We start from the raw sequence: 20,783 nt of genomic DNA, 5'->3' as shown, positions 1-20,783 counted from the left end.
GCAGGTAACAAATTACTAAAATGTACAAGCAGGAGAATATAAATCTTTTACTCTGTTTTTTTTGTTTGTTTGTTTTTAAAGACATATCAGCATCAAATAGAAACTAGATTAAATGATCTTAAAATCCCTCCAAACCTAGAGGCCTTTGGGCACTGTTCTTTTTTATGTGATAACCCCTCTGTGTCTCAGATGCCTCCACTCCATTTGAAGCCATTGGTGTTTCTCTCCACAGCCCTCTAAGTGCTCCACCTCTGACCACCCTGGATTCTTTACAACTGTTTCCAATTAGCAACAGAGAACACTGTTGTGTATGAACCAGTTTACCCAGGGAGCAGTCTCTTTCTGAGGGTAGACACCTTGTCTGTGTTTGTCACTGATATGTGCTCAGTGCTTGGAACAGTGGCTTCCGTTTGGACTTAGCAGAAACTTGGAACTTCTGACAATGGTCTTTTAAATCCATAATTAGGCTAGGCTCCATCTTTTTTACCATGTTTTAGCTGCACTGGCCTTTCTGATCCCTGAGCACGCCATTCACATCCGGGGCCTTTGCACATGCGGTGTCTTCTTGAAATGTCCTTTACTTTCTGCGACCACTCTTTCTTAACCTTCGTGTTACAACCTTTGAATTCCATTTCCTTAACATGGCCTTCCTTCCTCCTCATCTAATTGAGATCCCCAATTTACATATCATGGTATTCTCTACTTCATAACACTTATAAATGTGTGGTTATATATTTATGTGCTCGGTCCCCTAGGGTTTCGCTCTTTCAGCAGAGTCTAAGTTATTTGAAGACAGAGACCATCATGGCCCCTCTGTCTTACACAGTGCACCTGGGCTCAAGAAATACCTTTTGTTTTTTTTTTTGTTTTTTTTTTTGAATTTTTTTTTTTTTTGTCTTTTTTTGTTGTTGTTGTTATTGTTGCTATTTCTTGGGCCGCTCCCGCGGCATATGGAGGTTCCCAGGCCAGGGGTTGAATCGGAGCTGTAGCGACCGGCCTATGCCAGAGCCACAGCAAAGCAGGATCTGAGCCTCGTCTGCAACCTACACCACAGCTCACGGCAACGCTGGATCGTTAACCCACTGAGCAAGGGCAGGGATGGAACCCGCAACCTCATGGTTCCTAGTCGAATTCGTTAACCACTGCGCCACGACGGGAACTCCAAGAAATACCTTTTGAATTGGCGGTTCTCATCTGGGGCAGTTTTGCCTCCCAGGGACATTTGGTAATCTCTAGAGACACTTTTGGTGGTCACAACGCTGACATCTAGGTGCACAGAGTCCAGGAATACTTACTACTAACCCTCCTGCAGTGGGTAGAACAGTCCCCAAGGAATTAGCTGGGGAACTAGTCCCCAAGGAGTTAGTGTCGGGAGCATCCAGGCTGAGATCCCTAGAGTGAATGCTAAGACCTCTCTCTTTTGATTGGTTTCACTTTGTGGATGGTGTTGATCCCAAATTATTAATTGCTTTCTTTACCTGGCAGTGTCATCTTGTACAGAGAGAAGTTAGGTTTATGGAAGAACAGCCAAACACACTGTTTCTTGAGGAGCCGAGTTCTCCATGATTAACTAGTCAGCCTTTCTTCAGATGTAAATATTGGCAGTTTAAAGTCACTCAAGTGATAATCACAAATAGCTGGCAGCCATTTCCTTTAGAAATAAGACAGTTGCATTTGGAAAGTTCTCATGGATAGAATGAGACTAGCTAATTGTTCAGTGTAACTGAGAGGAAATGAGGACTTTGGTGCAGGACACATGACACTTTTCTGTTACTTCATGGCTTTGTGCCACGTGGACTGGGAAGGGCACTCCGGGTAAGGCAGCTTGGACTGTGCTGGACATTAGTTCCTCGTTCATTTTAATTCACTTAGTGACTGGTTTCTCTCTGGTCACTTTTCACCTCTTTAATCTCGCTGAATGCTAGGCCTAAACCAGCAAAACCACTCGCATCCTGGAGGCAGCTAGGTCTCACCTCCTGCCCTGTGCACACGCCTTTCTCTCCCAGGGGCTGCACAGCTCTGCATGGCTTCTCATCTCTAGTTCAAGCCCCAGCATTTTTGAGGCAGTCTTCCAAGGTTGCTACTTAGGGAAACATTCCATTCAGCTCTGTAGTCAGCCTAGGACACCACTTCCCAGCTTCCTCCCCTAAGGCACACTGATATTTGTACAGTACCGGGGTAGACTGACAGGGTCCCAAAGCAGGAGGAGATTGGGGCTCTGCTGGTTGCCTCAAGGCCTGAGAGGGTCAGTATATCAGCATATCTTTTAATCCTTTCCTGGAAGTCCCAGTATAGAACAGACCTCACTATACTATGGCTACTCACTGATGAGCCAGGTATGTATTTCCTTTTGAAAGTGGGCTGGTAGATTGGAGTTGTCGAAGAGAAAGTCATATTTTATCTATCCCTAGAGAAGGGCAGGCAAGATATTTTTAAATTTTCCTTATTCAGAAATCTTGCCGACAGTAGCCTCATTTTTTTCTAGCACACTTTAGCCAATGTTTCTCAAATTGTGGGTTGCAAAGCATTAATACATTGCCAACTCATTTTCCTAGATCATTTTTTAAAATGAAATAGCATAGAATAAAACGCATCAGTGTTTTCTCACCCTCTGAGTGCCCTGTCTGTCTCTCCAAGTATTCATGCAGACAACTCCAGCAGGGCTTTGTAGAGCACTGGGTTCAAGATACCTAAGCTTAATTATATCAGGGTTTTCATCCTGTCTGCCTCTTGTTGCTGTGTGGGCTTGCCAAAGTAACTTAACCCCTCTGAGCTTCATTTTACTCTCTTTTAAAGTCAACAAAATGAGCCCTATAGCCTAGGGTTGCTGGGAGGAGGAAGTGGTATTATTCAGACTATGCTTAGTTCAGTGCCTGGCACATGGGCACTTATGCAGTAGGGATGTTTGTAGCAGCTTCATTTATAATTGCCAAAACTAAAAAGCAATGAAGATGTCCTCCAGTAGGTGGGTAGGTACATAAACTGTGGTACCTGTATTCACAATGGAATGTTCTCCAACAATAAAAAGAAATGAGCTATTAAACCATGAAAAGACTTGGAGGAATCTTACATGCTTATTACTAAGTGAAAGAAGTTAATCTTAAAAGGCTAAATACTAGATGATTCCAACTACATGACATTATGGAAAAGACAAAACTGTGACAGTAAAAGGTCCATGATTGCCAGGGTTTGGGAGGGAGAGAGGGATGAGCAGGCAGAGCACAGAAGATTTTTAGGGCAGTGAAAAAAAAAAAAACCTTTAAGAATGTCATTGCTGTTACCATTATATTATAGATCACATGTACAAGATGAACTTGAATATAATGTGAGGTTTTATTAATATTTGAATTCCATTTAGTTCTCGATTTACATTAGTTCTCAAGTTTATATAATGTGTAAACACTTCTGCATCCACCTAACAAACTGTGACCACCAGGAAATCCTGTCTGAACCTGATACATCATCTAGGGCAGGGTCTTCCATCCTGTTCCCACACCCCCTTCACTAACCTGAAATTAAACTCCTAGGTGATATTGTTCACCTATACGCATAATTCCAAAAAGCAGTATAATGCCACAACTGTGATAAAAGAGAAATGAGATGGAAGACACTCTGATAGCTGTGCATTTCACGTGTAACACACGCACGTAGCCTCTCTGGAGGGTGAACTGAAGCTGACAGGTGCTGCACCTGCTTGTGTGAGACTCACCCTGAGTGGCAGCTGCTACCAACGCTAACCAGACGCCACCAATAGACTTGCTCTCAGTGGCATGGCTCTCTTAAACTGTGAAGTTCTGAACAAAACGAAGTAGTCTTCCTTTATGTGCATAGTTGCATTCCTGTCAAGTGGAGGATATATTAAAGCCATGCAAGAATTCCTGTGCTTGAATGTAAAATGGAATTAGGTTCTAGGCTTGGATAATTTAAGATGCAGGTCTGACAAGACGTTTGGGTTCACGTACATTGTAGGACGGCCAGCACCTCTATAGTCAGTGCTCAATGAAAGTCAGTAGCACTCCTCAGCCTTTGTGACCATCAGGATGTCATACATTTCCAAAAGCCTCTGTGTGGTCCAGGACCTCTTCCAAGAGGTGAGGGTGCTGGAGGACATGGCTTTGGGTGATGGGGAGCATCCTCCAGAATGAGTTTGTTTCTGAGCTAAAGCAGCACTTCAGGTCCTGGAGAAATAGGTAGAACAATGCTAGTATGCCTTTCTGGAGAGAAACTAGTTTCTTTGTTCTGATTCAAATTTCCCCTTGTTCTATACAAAAATCTTTTGAGGACTAGAAAGGAAACCCAGAGGCACCGTCCACGAAAGCAAACATCAGCCAAGCATAGCCCTCCTCTGAAAGCTCTCTCTGCAGGGGTTCACTCTGATCCCGGCTCCCATAAAATCTTGGGAAGGTTGCCTTTCTCTGTTGCATCTGATGAGATGCCAAGTTTATTCCTAGTGTTTTCAGTGAGCCTTGTTTATTTTAAGACCCTTTCTGTGTTGTGGAGAAGAGCAGATCGTACAGAAAAGAGCCCATGAAGTTACGTTTCTGTGATTAAGACAGCATAGTGGGTTGTTGTTTAACCCATGTTTGCATGAAGATTGTACACAAGAAGGCATTTGGTTACATACACCTGAGAATCTCCAGAGGTGGTCAGTTTCAGTCTGCAAGTCACAGAAGGGAAAAATAACTCTTCTGATTATGGATGTCATCTTAAAAATTGATGTATGAGGAAGCAGCCTCCACCTCCCGTATTTTTCTTCTTTTCTAGGCTGGGTTTAATAAAGATATCTGTGAATGGGCTCAGAGGGTAAGGGGTGAGGGTCATGTCCAGCATGGACCCTGGACAGAGCTTGAGTCCTAGTACTGTTCTAACATTTCATACCATCTTCATTTTTTGCAATGAAGTCTGATCTGCAGTGATTCCATTTATAGGGACAGAGTTATTCCTCAGGGACAATGTTATTCTTCTAGGAGTTTCCCTCACAAAACTTTCAAAACACCTTGAAGAGGAGAAACATAATTAAGAACTGTCCTAAAAGAGTTCCTGCATAAAGAAAATAGCAAACATTTTATTCCTAATAATAAAAATATCCTGACAACCAAAATGTGAACAGCACTTTACTTAGCAAATGTTTATTGGGAAAATCATAGTGTTTGCTTTCTAAAAAAGAAGTACTTCTAATTTGAGTCTTTTTTATTTATTTATTTATTTATTTTTATTTGCCGCTCCTGCGGAATGCAGAAGTTTCCAGGCTAGGAATCAAACCCATGCCACAGCAGTGACAATGCCGAATCCTTAACCACTAGACCATCAAGAGAACTCCCTAAGTTTTATTTTTAAGCTTATCATCAGTAACATTTATTTTTTCTGTTGGTGTACAGTTCTATGAATTTTAACACAAGTGTAGATTTGTGTAGCCATCACTGTAATCTGGATACAGAACAACTCTGTCATCTCCAGTAAATCCTTCCTGGGCAGCAGCATATCTGTTCCCCATCCCTATAGTTTAGTCTTTTCAAGAATGTGATGAAATGACATTAGTATATTATGTAGTAGGTGACCTTTTGAAACTTTTTTCACTCAACACATAATGCCTCTGAGATTCATTCTACTTCTTATAAATGTTGATAGTTTGCCCCTATTTATTGGTAAGTAGTATTTCATTTCATAGTATGGATGTATCATGACTTACTCATTTCCTTGTTGAACATTTGGGTTGCTTCCAATTTTTTTTTGTAGGGTCGCTTCCAATTTTTGACAGTTATGAGTAGAGCTTTTATAAACATTTTTTATAAACGTGTGTGTGTGTTAACATAAATGTTCATTTCTCTAGGGTAGGTACTCAGGAGTGGGGTTGCTAAGACATACAGTATGTGTATGTTTAACTTTATAAGTAACTGTCAAACTATTTGCCACAGTGTCTGTACCATTTTGCAGTTCCATCAGCAATGTATTAGAGTTCCTTCTGGTCACTCTGCATCCTTGTAAGCACTTTTTATATGCAGTATTTTTTTTTTTTTGTCTTTTGTTGTTGTTGTTGTTGTTGTTGCTATTTCTTGGGCCGCTCCCGTGGCATATGGAGATTCCCAGGCTAGGGGTTGAATCGGAGCTGTAGCCACCAGCCTACGCCAGAGCCACAGCAACGCGGGATCCGAGCTGCGTCTGCAACCTACACCACAGCTCACCACAACGCCGGATCATTAACCCACTGAGCAAGGGCAGGGATGGAACCCGCAACCTCATGGTTCCTAGTCGGATTCGTTAACCACTGCGCCACGACGGGAACTCCTATATGCAGTATTTTTAATGTTAGCTATTCTAATGGGTTTTTGGTTGTATATCATTATGATTTTAATTTGCATCTTCCTAATCGCTGATGATGCTGAACATCTTTTTGTGTTTATTTGACATCCTGTATCCTCCTAGAAGTGTCTGTTTTTATATATTTTCTCATTTTAAACTTAGTTTTTCTTATTGTTGAGTTTTAAGAATTCTTTATTATACATATAAGTTGGATATGGGATTTGCAAATATTGTCTCCCAGTTTGCAACTTATGTTTTTATTCTATAAATAGTATCTTTCATAGAACAAAAGTGTTTCATTTTGATGCAGTCCAGTTTACCATTTTTTATGGAAGATTTTTTTTGTGCTGTGTCTAAGAACTCGTCACTCGGAGTTCCTGTCATGGTGCAGTGGAAATGAATCCAACTAGGAACCATGAGGTTGCAGGTTTGTTCCCTGGCCTCGCTCAGTGGGTTAAGGATCCGGCATTGCCATGAGCTGTGGTGGAAGTTGCAGATGTGGCTCGGATCCTGCGTTGCTGCGGCTATGGTGTAGACCGGCACCAAAAAAAAAAAAAAAAAAAAAAAAAACCTCATCGCTCAACCTGTTTGTGTGTTTTCTTTTAAAAGTTCTATAGTTTTATATTTTACATTTAGATCTATGATCCATTTTTTGTCAACATTTGTATAAATGACATCTAAGTCAAAATTTCCTTTTTTGCCTATGGATTTCTAATTGCTTCAGTACCATTTGTTGAAGAGACTATTCTTTTTCCACTGAATTGCTTTTGCACCATTGTCAAAACTCCATTGCCATGTTTGTGTGGGTCTATTTCTAGATTCTCTACTCTGTTCCATTGATCTATGTGTTTACCCCTTTGCTACTACCACCTGGTCTTTCTTTTTAGTTTTATTGAAGTACAGTTGATTTACAATGTTGTGTTAATTTCTGCTATACAGAAAAATGATTCAGTTATACACATATGTATTCTTTTTCATATTCTTTTCTGTTATAGTTCATCACAGGATATTAAATATATTTCCCTGTGTTATACAATAGGGACCTTTTTGTTTATCCATCCTAATATATAATAGTTTGCTTTGGCTAATCCCAAACTTCCAATTCTTCCCTCCCTCATTCCCTTTCCCCTTGTCAATCACAAGTCTGTTCTCTATATCTGTGAGTCTGTTTCTGTTTCATAGATATGTTCATTTGTGTTATAATATGCTCATTTGTGTGTGATTACTGTAACATTATAGTAAGTTTTAAAACTGGGTAGTTTGAGTTTTCCAATTTTATTCTTTTTTTCAGAACTGCTTTAGCTATTCTAGTGCTTTGCCTCTCCAGATATCTGAACACTTGTGATGAAACGTTATGGAGGAAAATGTGAGAAAAAGAATGTATATGTGTATAACTGGGTCACATTGCTGTACATCAGAAATGGACAGAACATTGTAAATCTACCATAATAAAAATTTTTAATATAAAAATTAAAAAGTTATAAAAATTTTAAGAATAAATTTTAGAATCAGCCATACTGTGTAAGAAATCTTGCTAAGATTTTCATTGGTATTTTGTGGAATCTATAAATCAATTTGGAGATAATTAACATTTTTATTATATTTAAAGTTCCCAGCCATGAACATAGCATGTCTTTTTAGTTATTTGTATCTTTGATGTCTTTCATCATAGTTTTTACAGATCTGCAGGTTTTACATGCAGATCGTATACATGCTTTGCTATATTTGTACCTAAGTCTTTTATTTTTTGATATTATTGTAAATGTTACTGATTTTTAAATTTCAGTTTTAGTTGGACATTGCTAGTCCTGTTAGTTTACTATGGTTGCCATAACAAACTACCACAAACTTGCTGACTAATATAACTGAAATTTATTTTCTTACAGTTCTAGATGATAGAAGTCTATAATCAATTTTGAGCAGAAGTCAAAGTGTGGCAGCTCTGTGTTCCGTTCACACAAGGGGGAGAATCTGTTCTTGCCTCCTTGCCTTCTAGCTATATCACTCTAGACTATACCTGTGTCTTCATATTGCCTCTCCTCTCTGTTGAATCCATTCTGCCTCTCTTATAAAGACATGTGTGGAAGTTCCCTTCTTGTCTCAGCAGTTAACGAACCTGACTGGTATCCATAGGATGTGGGTTCCATCCCTGGCCTTGCTCAGTGGGTTGGGGATCCAGTGTTGCCGTGAGTTGTGGTGTAGGTCGAAGATGTGTCTTGGATCCTATGATGCTGTGGCTGTGGAATAGGCCAGCAATTTGTTCCCAAGCCTGGGAACTTCCATGCTGCAAGTGCGGCTAAAAAAAAAAAAAAAAAAAAAAAAAAGACACGTGTAATGACATTTAGAGACCACCTGGATAATCCATGATAATCTCCAGTCTTAAAATCCTTAATTTAATCACATCTGCAAAAATTTCACCTTGTAAGGTAACAGGGATTAGGGATCTAATTTTTTTTTTTTTTTTTTGTCTTTTTTGTCTTTTTTGCCATTTCTTGGGCAGCTCCCGTGGCACATGGAGGTTCCCAGGCTAGGGGTTGAATTGCAGCTGTAGCCACCGGCCTACGCCAGAGCCACAGCAACACGGGATCCAAGCCTTGTCTGCAACCTACACCACAGCTCACGGCAACGCCGGATCGTTAACCCACTGAGCAAGGCCAGGGATTGAACCCACAACCTCATGGTTCCCAGTCAGATTCGTTAACCACTGAGTCACTATGGGAACACCTCAAATTTTTTTTTTAGTAGAGTAAGGATTATTTATTTGTCTTTTGTCTTTTTTAGGGCCACATCCAAGGTATATGGAGGTTCCCAGGCTAGGGGTCAAATCAGAGTGGTAGCTTCTGGCCTACACCACAGCCACAGCATTGCAGGATCTGAGCCACGTCTCTGACCTACACCACAGCCTATGGCAACAGCAGATCCTTAACCCACTGAACAAGACCAGGGATTGAACCTGTGTCCTCATGGGTACCAGTCATGTTCATTAACCACTGAGCCAGGGTGGGAACTCCAGGGACCTAATATTTTTAAAGGACATTTTCTAGCATACTACATTAGTGTTTAGAAATTAAGATTTTGTGTTTGGTGGTGGGGTGGGGGTGAGGAGAGAGAGAATGATTTTCTGTTTTGACCTTTTATCCTGCAGCCTTAGTGCTAAATTCATATGTCAGTTCTAGGAATTTTTGTTGATTCTTTGGGGTTTTCTACATAGATAATTATGTCATCTGCAAATGGAGACACCTCTATTTCTTTCTTTTCAATCTATATGATTTTATTTCTTTTTCTTGCCTTATTACATTGACTGGGATTTCCAATACAGTGCAAATAGGAGTGGTGAGAATGGGTATACTTATCTTATTCCTAATCTTAGGGGGAAAGTGTTCAGTCATTCACCACTAAGTGTGATGCTAGAGTCTATTCCTTCTTTGCTGAGAATTTTTAAAAATTTCTTATCATGGGGGTTCTTGTCATGGTGTAGCAGAAAGAAATCCTACCAGGAACCAGGAGGTTGCAGGCATAATCCCTGGCCTCGCTCAGTGGGTTAAGGATCCAGCTTGCTTTGAGCTGTGGTGTGGGCCAGCAGCTATAGCTCTGATTGGACCCCCCCAGCCTGGGAACCTCCCTATGCTGCCAGTGTGGCCCTAAAAAGAAAAAATAAAAATAAAAATAAAAAATAAATTTCTTATCATGAATGGGTGTTGAATTTTATCATGTGATTTTTCTGCATCACTTAATTATCTATTTTTCCCTTCTTTAGATTATTAGTATGATGGATTATATTCATTGATTTCCAAATATTGAACCAGCTTTGCATTACTAGGATAAAACCCACTTTATCATGGTGTATTATTTTTTAATACATTGCTGGGGTTTTCTTTGATTTGGAATATTTTGCTAAGGATTTAAATATCTATGTTCACTAAAGATAATTGGTCTGTAGTTGTCTTTTCTTATACTGTCCTTTGGTATTAGGGTAATTCTGACCTCATAAAATAAATTGGGATGTGTTCCCTCTTCTATTTTTCTGGAAGAGGTTGTGGAGATTTGTGTTATTTCTTCTTTATTATTTCATAGAATTTGCTGGTGCAACTGACTGTGCTTAATGATATTCTTTTTCAGAAGATTTTAAACTACATACTTAATTTTCTCATAGTTTTAAGACTATTCATGTTCTGTTTTCAAGTTCATCAATTTCTTATCTCTGTTTTTTCCTTCCTTTGTTTGCTTTGGGCTTATTTTGCTTTACTTTTTTCCCCCTATTTTCTTAAGGTGGAATATGAGACTTTTCTTCTTTTCTAATACAAATATTTAATGCTATAAATTCTTTTTAAGCACTATTTTAACTACATTGAACAAATTTTGATATGTTATATTTTCATTTTAGCTCAGAATATTTTCTAGTATTCCTTCACACTTATCTATGCTTTGATCCATTGATTATTATGTGTGTTGTTTAATTTCCAAGTGTTTTGAGATTTTCCTATTTTTTTTATATTGATTTCTAGTTTAATTCCATTAGGACCTGAAACATACTTTGCATAATTTCAATTCTTTAAAGTTTGTCTTATGATCCATGATATGTTCCATCTTGGTGAATGGTTGTGTGGACATTGATTAGGTTTTCTCTGAAGGGAGCCATACCTCTAAAATGGGCCCTTTACTTATTCACTCAAGAGGCATTCTGGAAGGTGCTCACTCACAGCCCATTGTTTCCTTTGTCTAGAACCTCAAGGATGTGAGGAGTGATGATGAGGATGAGTATGAAGAGGAAGTGGAGGAGGAGATGGAGGAAGAAGCCATCAAAAGCCAAGAGAGAGACTGTCTGAAGAACGGCCTTGAGGCCAACAGGGACCTCATTCCCAACGGTCAGCATAGCCATTAGCTTGAAGCCTACGGACACAGTGTGCTGCCAAGGCTGCTGGAAGCAGAAGTGCTCTCGCCTCCATGGCTGTGGCCCCAGGACCCAGAGGGCCACAGACTCCACCCTTCCCCTCTCTCTCACCACCATCTTCCCCCTCCTAAGATGTATTTAACAAAACATTGTTCGTTTGTGTTAAAATGTTAAATATAAGCATCCCCATGTTAAATATAAGCAAAATAAGCCCAAAGCAAACAAAGGAAGGAAAAAACAGAGATAAGAAATTGATGAACTTGAAAGCAGAACATGAATACTCTTAAAACTATGAGAAAATTAAATATGTAGTTTATATAAGCAGTTAGGACTCAGGTTGGTCAAAGATTTCAGATTCCTCCAGAGAACCTTCCAGTTCTGCTTGTGCCCATTCCTACACCAGAGATGTTGGAGCTCACTTTGTTGTTGCCTTCCCCTTCCCACCTTGTCTGTCCTCAGGATGCTTTGAGACGTGCTGAGTCAACCCACTTTCCCTAGGTGTGCTTGGCCACAGAGAGTAGCTCATTTCCCAGAAATGAGCTAGAGGTGACAATGGGACAGTGGCAGCAGGACAAACCAGGGGCCACGCTTCCAGCACTCAGGAGCCCCTTTCAGGGGCCGTGTGTAAATTTCCACATCCTGTGTCTCATCTCTTCATTGGGAATAGTGCCTGCCTGCCCTGCCTCTCATGGGGCTGGAGTAAGGAGCAGATGAGATGATGGAAGTGACTGTGCACACTGTCAGCTGTGGTGTCCCTGTCACCCGACCCTCTTTGCACTGTGATTCCCCTGTCCAGCCCTGTTTAGGAGAGAAGCCTGATGAGACTTGGCACTGAATGGGCCTGAACGAAAGGCACAGTCTTAAAAAATTCCTTAAATGTGTCTGTAGACACCTGAAATACAGAAAACCAGAAAGCTGTTTCCACTCTCTCTGATAACTGCTTATTTGTTTGCCCCTCGAAGGTAACTCTCAAATCTTCTGTGTTCTCCTCTGCAGGCCCCATGGCCAAGGGGAAGGAGTTTTGTCCTGTTCCTTCTTATTTTTTGCTGGTCTCTCATTTATTTCCTCCCTAAAAGGGAAGCTCCCTGCTGTGGCCCTGAGCCTCTCCCTCAGGCCAGCAGAGCCACCCAGTATGTCAAAGGGTCCATCCTGGGCCTCTCTGAGGGAGCTGGGTCCAGGCCAGCCTGTTCATGAGCCATGGTCTTCTGGAAGCCGAGCCTCTGGGCTGTGGCATGCATCTGCACTGCTGACCAAAGACCTTGGAAATAGAAAGAGATGCTACTGGCCAAGCAGCCCAACCAGACTGCATAACAGTAAAGCAGAACAAAACCGAGGGCTGGAAAGTAGCCCCAAGAAATGTCCAAGGCCAGGTCCCTGAATCGGTGTCAGCTCTTGGGGCTGCCTGCCTCTCTGGGAGGGCAGGTAGGGGCTAGTGGGTCAGTCGCCAACTCTGGGCCCCACAGGGGCACATCTGAGGCCAAGTGCAGAGCAAACCTCAAAGGCATCTCAGGTTTCTGCTGACTGAGGAGAGGCAGACCCTGGCAGAGGCAGAGCCTGAGCAGAATACACAGCCTTCCCCCTGCCCCCACCCCAGTCTCTTGTATTTTTGGGTCACATTTTGCACCTTCATCTTGTTTTGCTCAGGGCCTGTATTATAAAGCCAAGTAATTGAGAGCTATGACCATGGGGACCAGTGAAGCCCATGCAGGTTTCACTGACAGGGCTGCAGCCCCTGGAGCACAAAGGGCACTGCACACGGTAAAGGTGTCTGCCTTTTTTTGGTTTTCAGTAGAAAGGTGTTTTTAAAACCTTCAGGCTAAACAAAAACGAAAAACTTGAGAATTCTTTCCCAACAAAGTCTCTTGTTGAGATTTATTAGAACAACAGAAAAATATGTCAAGTTTCTCTGCATAATATTTGCTTTTATGAGTACAATAACATGTATTATATGTATAATGTTATAAATCTCAAATGCCTCCACTCACTTTAGGCATAGCTGTTGAATTATTATTAATATTATATTATTATTATTTTTATTTTTGGTGGAAGATAATACTAAGATATTATTTTTTATGTTTCCAGTTAGTGGACTATTTTTTTCCTTGATTTCTTTTGGTCTTGTCTCTGTGCCAAATATCTTCTTGCTTGAGGTAGAACATTGTTTAGTTGCTACTTTATCTTCCAGTTCTTTCTTCTTATTTGAACACTGAAGGTAAAATTGATATGCCAATGTCGACTCTCTGTGATAACAGCTAGAAGCACTAAACTACCTCCTAAAAGGTAAATATGCATTTTTGGTAACATCTCTTAGGGCTTTTTTGGTTAATTTTAAGGGAGACCTCTCTATAGGAAAAAAGGGCTCATGCTATACACCAGATGACTTTATAAAAATGTAGCCCACCATGCCACCAATATTATTGTAATGCTAATGACATACAATAAAACAAAGACAGAGCCCAGCATGTATGGTGATTGAGTAGATTCAACACACATGTTGCTTGGCTTCTTAGTGGTCACTGCTGGTCTTACTGAGTGATGGAAACGTTTGCCAGTCCTCCTGACACATGAGGACCAGATACCAGACAAGGAGGGGTAGCAGGTTGGACCTTACTGGGGTGAGCCTCTTGGCTGTGCATAGGGTAGATAGGTAGACACCTGTGGTCTGGAAGCCAACCTGGATCACAGCAGCTGGGCCCTGTAGCAAGAGGCACTGAAAGGTGCCAAACAAAGGGAGTCATCCCAGAGGTGTTTCCTCAGCCACCTTTTCCGCACCAACCATTAAGAAGTGGAGGGGGAAATAGGGCCTACTGGTGATTCAACTGGCTGTCCATCAGAATATTGATGGACACCTATTGAGCTTAAAAATACACCTTTTGCCTGTTGCCTGCTCCACATGTTGCTTTGGTACCTCTGGGGTGAGAAAAAGAAATCTGCATTTTAACCAAGTCCAAGTGCTTCTGAAGAGTGGTCAGGACTCCATGTGACTCCACCTGGCTTTTCTCCTATTAGCAGTTTTATATGCTAATAGATAAGAATATACAATGATACAGAATATTTACTCCAAAATAAATCCAAATAAAGTAGTAAGGGAGGAAAGGAAACATGAGAACAGTCAAGACAAATAGAAGACATTTGTAAGAGTTTTATGCTGGTTACAATGGCAGTGCTAAGTAGCAAATCCAAATTTATCAGGAATCACATCCAATATAAAAACAAATGTCAGTTTGGATTTCTCAAAATCCAAACTATATTCTGCTTATAAGAGATATGCTATAAATGTAAGCAAAAAAATGTTGACAGTAAAAGAAGGGAGAAAGGTGTACCCTGCAAACTCTATCCCTAAAAGCTGACATAGCTATTCTGAAATCAGACGAAGGCAAGAAAAACTAGTAGATGTAAGAGGAATGTGTCATAACAGTGAAAGGAATCAGTCCACCAGGAAAATATTTAAAAATTAAATCTGTACACACTGCTTAATATACCTTTAAATATATAAAGAAAAATTTTATAGAATTAAACAGAGTAACAAAGTCATAATCATGTTTGGGTGTTTTAAACACACCTTTCAGTATCTGATAGAATACACAGACCAAAAAGCAATAAGAATATAGAAGATCTGAACAATGAAATGAACAAAATTGACCCAGTCGGCATATGTAGAACACTGTACCCAACAACTGTAGGCATGCATTCTTTTCAGGTGCACATGAACATTTACTCAAATTGACCACTTGACAGGCCTTAAGACAAATCCCAGAACATGTCAAAGGTTTTAAATCATATAGTGTATGACTACTGATCGCAGTGAAATAGATTAGAAATCTATAGAAAAAAGATAAATAGAAAAAGCACATATTCTTAAATTAAGCAATGCACTTCTAAGTAAGCTATAGAGCAGAGAAGAAATCACAAAGGAAATAAAACATTTTAAACTGAATTATAATAAAATGTATGTGGGATTAACTAGTGACAAATTTAAAGGAAGATTTGTTAAAAGTTTTATAAGTAAAGAATGTTGATGCAAGTCAATTATCTAAATGTCTAAAAAAAAGGAATTAATAAAATAGGAAACATATAATAGAGAGTATAAAAAACCCAGAAGTATGTTCTTTAAAAGAAAAAAAATTAAAGAATCCTGGAACACTTATCAAGAAAGACATAAATAACCAGTGTTAGGAATGAAAAGAGTCTGTCTATAGATCAACAGACATTGAACAATTAATAGGAGACTATTATGAGCAAATATCAATGGATTTGAAAACGGAAATGAAATGTGTAATTTCGTAGAAAAAATACAACTTGTCAAATGGGCACAAGAAGAAACAGATGTCTAAATAGTCCTCTATACAAAACAATTATATCTGAAATTTTAAAATCCCCTCCCTCCAGAAAAAGTCTTTAGGCCCAGATGTCTTATTCAGTAAATTCTTCCAATATTTAAGGAAGAATTAACACACATATTACACAAACTCTTCCAGAAGCAAAAGGAAGGAACGCCTCCACACTTGTTTTACAAGGCCAACATAATCTTGGTCCTAAACTCTAACATGAGTATTTGGAGACAGATGCCCAACAATCAGCTAAGTCATTCATAAACTTAGGTGCAAATCTTCTAAACAAAAGCAAACTGAATTCAAGAATATGAAAAGAAGATAGTACGTGACAAACAAGCTGGGTTTATTTTAGGAGCTTGTAGTTGATTTACTATTTGAAAAGCAATATTATTCATCATTTTAAAGAATAAAAGAAAAAGCCAAACCTTCAAAAGCCTTAGATAAAATCCAACACCCATTAATTAAAAAAAAAAAAAAAACAAACCTCACAGAAAAGTAGGAAGTAATTTCCTTTACCTGATAAATAGCATCCTCAAAATGTGTAAAGCCAGTATCATATGATTCCCTAATGGTGAACTATTGAAAGATTTATGGGATTATCACCAAGATAGCTGTATCTACTATCTTCACACATGCACATCATCCTGAATATGCTCAACATTATATTTCTCATCCTATTCAATATACTATTTAACAAATAAAAATTAGAAGGCTCAAAAGGATGATGTAGAAACTATTACTATTATAAATGTAAATGCAAAAAAAAATCTCCAATCCCACATGTTTTGTGTGTGTGTGCTGGTGTGTGTGTGTGTAAATTTATACAAAAATGTCAAGGATAAAAATCTTAGAACAAAGATAATTTTAGGAACAAAGTGAGAGGATTCATTCTACTAATTACTAAGACATTATAAAAAAAGAAAAAGTAAAGCAGTATGAAATTGGTACAAGAGTAGACAAATAAAACCATAAAATTGTATAAGGCCCAGAAACATACTCATGCATATATGGATACACGGTTATCTTTAAGGATAAATATTAAACTTGACCCTTGCTTAACACCATATGCAAAACAAATTCCAGATTTTTTGCACACCTAAATGTGAAAAGTAAAATAATAAATCTTCCAGAGGGAAACATAAGACATCTTTATAACCTTAAGATAGGCCAAGAGTTCTTAGACAAAACATAAAGCATTATCTACAAAGAAATATATTAATGAATCAAATTGAATGATAATAAAGACCTTTTATTTCTCAGAAGACACTATTAAGAGGCATTCCTGCTGTGGTGCAATGGCATTTTAGGAGCACTGGGACACAGGTTTGATCCCCAGCCCAGACGGTGGGTTAAAGGTCCAGCATTGCTGCAGTTGGCCCAGGAACTCCATATGCCTCAGGGCAGCCAAAAAAACCCCGAAAAACAAAAACAAAAAAAATGACACCATTAAGAGTAAAAAAGCAAGCCATGGAGTGGGAGAAAATATTGGCAACACCTATAACTCATATCCAAAGTATATAATGAAGTCCTATCCACTACCCCCAGAAATACAACTCAATTTTTTTAAAAATGAGCAAGGCACTTAACCATCACTTTACAAAACACCATATCTAAATGTCTAATAAACATAAGAAAAGGTGCTCAATCTCATTAGCCATTAGAAAGACACATAGTACAGAGTGGCAGTCACTTCGAACAATGGGAACTCACACACTGTTGGAGGGCTGTGAGCAGTTATAACCCCCTTGAAAAATGATATGTCATCATTTCCTAAAGTTGTATGTATGCACATATGATAACCCAGCAATTTCACTCCTAGGTATATATCAGAAAGTCATGCAGAAGAACATCAAAAGAATGCACATGAATGTTCATATCAACAACGTTTATAACAGTCCAAAAGGACACTTCCCAAATGTCCATCAAGGGTAGAAAGAATCCTTGTGGTCTATTTATACCACAAGATACTCTATAGTAATGAAAACAAACAATCTTAGAATCTTAGAATAATATCGTTTCCTCTTACAAGCTTAATTTTTTTTTTTTTTTTTTTTTTTTTTTTGTCTTTTTGCCATTTCTTGGGCCGCTCCTGCGGCATATGGAGGTTCCCAGGCTAGGGGAGGTTCCCAGGCTAGGAGCCATAGCTGTTGGCCTACGCCGGAGCCACAGCAACTCGGGATCTGAGCCGCGTCTGCAACCTACACCACAGCTCACTGAAACGCGGGATCCTTAACCCACTGAGCAAGGCCAGGGATTGAACCCGCAACCTCATGGTTCCTAGTCGGATTCATTAACCACTGCGCCACGACGGGAACTCCACAAACTTAATGTTTTACAAAAGAATCTAATGGAAAATGAATACCACTTTATGTTTCCATTTTTTATAAAGTTCAAAAACAGACAAGCCAATCCATGATGGTAAAAGTTGGTAGTGGTTACCTTTGTGGAGAGGAAAGAGACTGCGGATGGAGCTTCAGGTGCTGGTGATGTTGTGTTTCTTGACTAGGGTGTGTTCAATGTCATAAATCATCAAATTTTACACTTAGGATTTGTATGTGGTTCTGTATGTATATTATAATTTTTTAAAATATTGTTAAAATGAAAAAGAAAAAGTTAGCTACTTTCAAGTCCTTACCTTTCTAATACAATTGATGTCACAGTCTCTTCTTTTTTGATACAAACTTTTAATACCAAAAGTATCTTTAAGATAGACATAAAAGCACATATTCTCGCTTTGGTACCGTCCCTATTGGCATTTAAAATAATAGCAATAAGAGTAATACATGTCCGTAGTGGAGTTCGCTGGTGGCCCGGGGGTTAATGACCAGACTTGTCATTGCTGTGGCTCAGGTCACTGCCGTGGTGTAATTTTGATCCTTAGCCAGGCAACTTCCACATGCTGTGGATGTGTGCAAAAAAAACCCACATGCACAGAGTTAGAGCGTTCAAATTATGCAAAAATAATGTAAACATGTAGAAATGAAAAGAGAAGAGCTTTCTGCGAAGGAAACACTCTTAACGCTCATTGGGACTCCACCCAGAAACATTCTTATGCCTCTTTTAGCTTGAATCTGTTGTGGAATGCCAGCTCCCCAAACGTCCCCAGTGCAGCCCCTTTCTGAGACAGACATGAGCTGATTGCCTGTGGCAGCAAGACAGAGCCCCTAGAGAGGTTTGGCAGTGCTCTGTGAGGGAAGGGCAAGGTTGGATTGTTTTTGAGAATTTGAAGTTTGTTTTATGGGTCTTTCAATGCCAAGACTTAATTAGGGTCAGCTAAGATAAAACAGTTAAGGACTGGAGGAGGTAGCAAGGGCAAGATTTTTAGGCAAGGGGTTCAGAGTCCTAAGGTTCTTAGGCAGTAAACTATCTGTGGATGTTTTCTATTGAGGAGTTGATGGGACTTGAGAGAAGGTTCTAAAATAAACAATTATTTGCTGGCAAAAGTCTTCTGTAGTAGTAAAGTTGCATTAAGGAAGACATTGAAACAGTCAGGTCATGCAAACGGGGACAGTGAGCTATGTTGAGGTAGGTGGATTGGGTTCTCAGTATACACCTGTGTTATCTATGTACATACTTCATGCTACCTTCATCCATTTGAATTCTGCTCTGATGGTTGGGGAAATGAAAACACAGAAGCACCTTCTGAGTATGCCCCTGGGACTGTGAACACCCAGAGTGGGCAACTTTAATTTGCACTAAGGTTCCACATAATTTATTGGCAGCACTATATAACTAAAAGATTTTAGTGCAGATTTTCACACTGATCTGCTCCTTGCTTTTTTCTCAACAATGCACTGTCAAGATCTTTCCATATCAGCACATATAGCTCTCCTAAATTTTTGTAAGAACTTCCCAGTAATCCTTAGAAATTGACCATCAAGTATTTAACCAGCCTCTTTGGACACTTGGATTGCTTCTAGGTTTTAGCTCTTATGATATTGCCATGTACATCTTTGGGAGGAAATAGCTAATTCCAGTTGCTGGTTTAAAAATCCCTACTCTATTACTTTGTAACCTTGAGAAAGTCTCTTAATCTCCTCACCTTCAGTTTATTCATCTGTAAAACAGGCACAGAACCTTCTTTATTATGTCATTTTGAGGATTAAATGAGATGATCCACGCAAACTTCACACAGTAACCACTCAATAAATGTCAATTCTTCTTATTGTTCATAATTCCCATTGGGTAAGTTTCTACTAGTGGGATTTCTGGGTCAAGACACATGCAGTTTTCATTTTAACAGATACAGATTGCCTTCCAAAAAATGTGTACAAATTTAAGTCCTACTGCCAATGTTTGAGAGTAGCCATCTTTGTGAAATAAGAATCATCAGTCTTCGACCTTTTCTCCAGTCTGAAAGTTTCAGTATCTCACTGTTGTTTTGACTTGCATCTCTTTAACATGAATGAGATGGAACATTTGTCTTTCTTTTATTTGTGTACCAATTTTTCTATTGGGATAGTGTTCTTTTCCTTAGATTTATATGAGCTCACTCTAAATTAAGGAGATTGGCTTCCTTTCTATCGTCAGTAATACAAAATTTTCTACTTGCCTTTCATCTTATGATTTTATATGTAGAATTTGGGGGGAAGCGCATACGTAGATTTTTATTTTTTTTCTGTAGTAAAATATATCAGTCTTTCCGCTAACAGTCTCTGGTGTCTGCTTCCTGCTTGGAAAGTCTTCCCTAAACAAAATTATATGTAAAAGTCATTCATGCTTCTTTTTACAGCTTCCATGGATTCACCGATTCTCTGTTCCAGCTGGCATTTATTTTGATGTAAGAAGTAAGATGGGAAGGGATTTTATTTTTTTAATGGTTTGATGGTTGTCCCTCAAGGCATTTATTGAATTCTATTTTTTCTTGGGTTTAAAATGCTCCCTTAAACTCCCACATATGCTTTGTGCCTCTGGCCCCTGTGCACTTTCCATGCTGCTTTACTGACATGCTTATCCTATACTATCCTGTTTCAATTTGAGTAACTTTATAATAGGTTTTAATATGATTGTGTCAGTGACCCATCTTTACTCTTTGATTTACAAATTTCACTGGCCCATCTACATTTTTATTTTATTTCCACCCTTTCTTTTATTACAAACTAGAAGCTCGATGATGATTCTAGAGTTTTTTGGCCAGGTGTCCCCCCAAATCCTGATGGTATGCTATTTTGAGATTGTTTTGAATTTTGGTTTTTTTTGCTTTTTTTTTTTTTAGGCCCTCACCCATGGCATACGGAGGTTCCCAGGCTAGGGGTCCA

At 39.2% G+C, this 20,783-nt stretch overlaps 1 protein-coding gene across 2 annotated transcripts in view; it reads left to right on the top strand.

Annotated features, from left to right (window-relative positions):
* CERS3 (ceramide synthase 3) overlaps window positions 1-16,682 on the top strand; it is a 127,227-nt gene extending 110,545 nt beyond the window's left edge. The window contains exon 13 of one of the 2 annotated variants that reach the window (XM_005659788.2): window positions 11,024-16,682. In XM_005659788.2, coding sequence (XP_005659845.1) covers window positions 11,024-11,182 — 159 coding nt within the window. In that variant the 3' untranslated portion in view covers window positions 11,183-16,682. The remainder of the gene's footprint in view (window positions 1-11,023) is intronic. The other variant, XM_021098471.1, reaches the window with a different exon arrangement.

This window comes from Sus scrofa, chromosome 1 (genome assembly GCF_000003025.6).
Source record: "Sus scrofa isolate TJ Tabasco breed Duroc chromosome 1, Sscrofa11.1, whole genome shotgun sequence".
In the NCBI taxonomy this organism is placed as follows: domain Eukaryota; kingdom Metazoa; phylum Chordata; class Mammalia; order Artiodactyla; family Suidae; genus Sus; species Sus scrofa.
The sequence above is the reverse complement of the archived record's forward strand: the minus strand, read 5'-3'. Positions and strand labels throughout refer to the sequence as shown.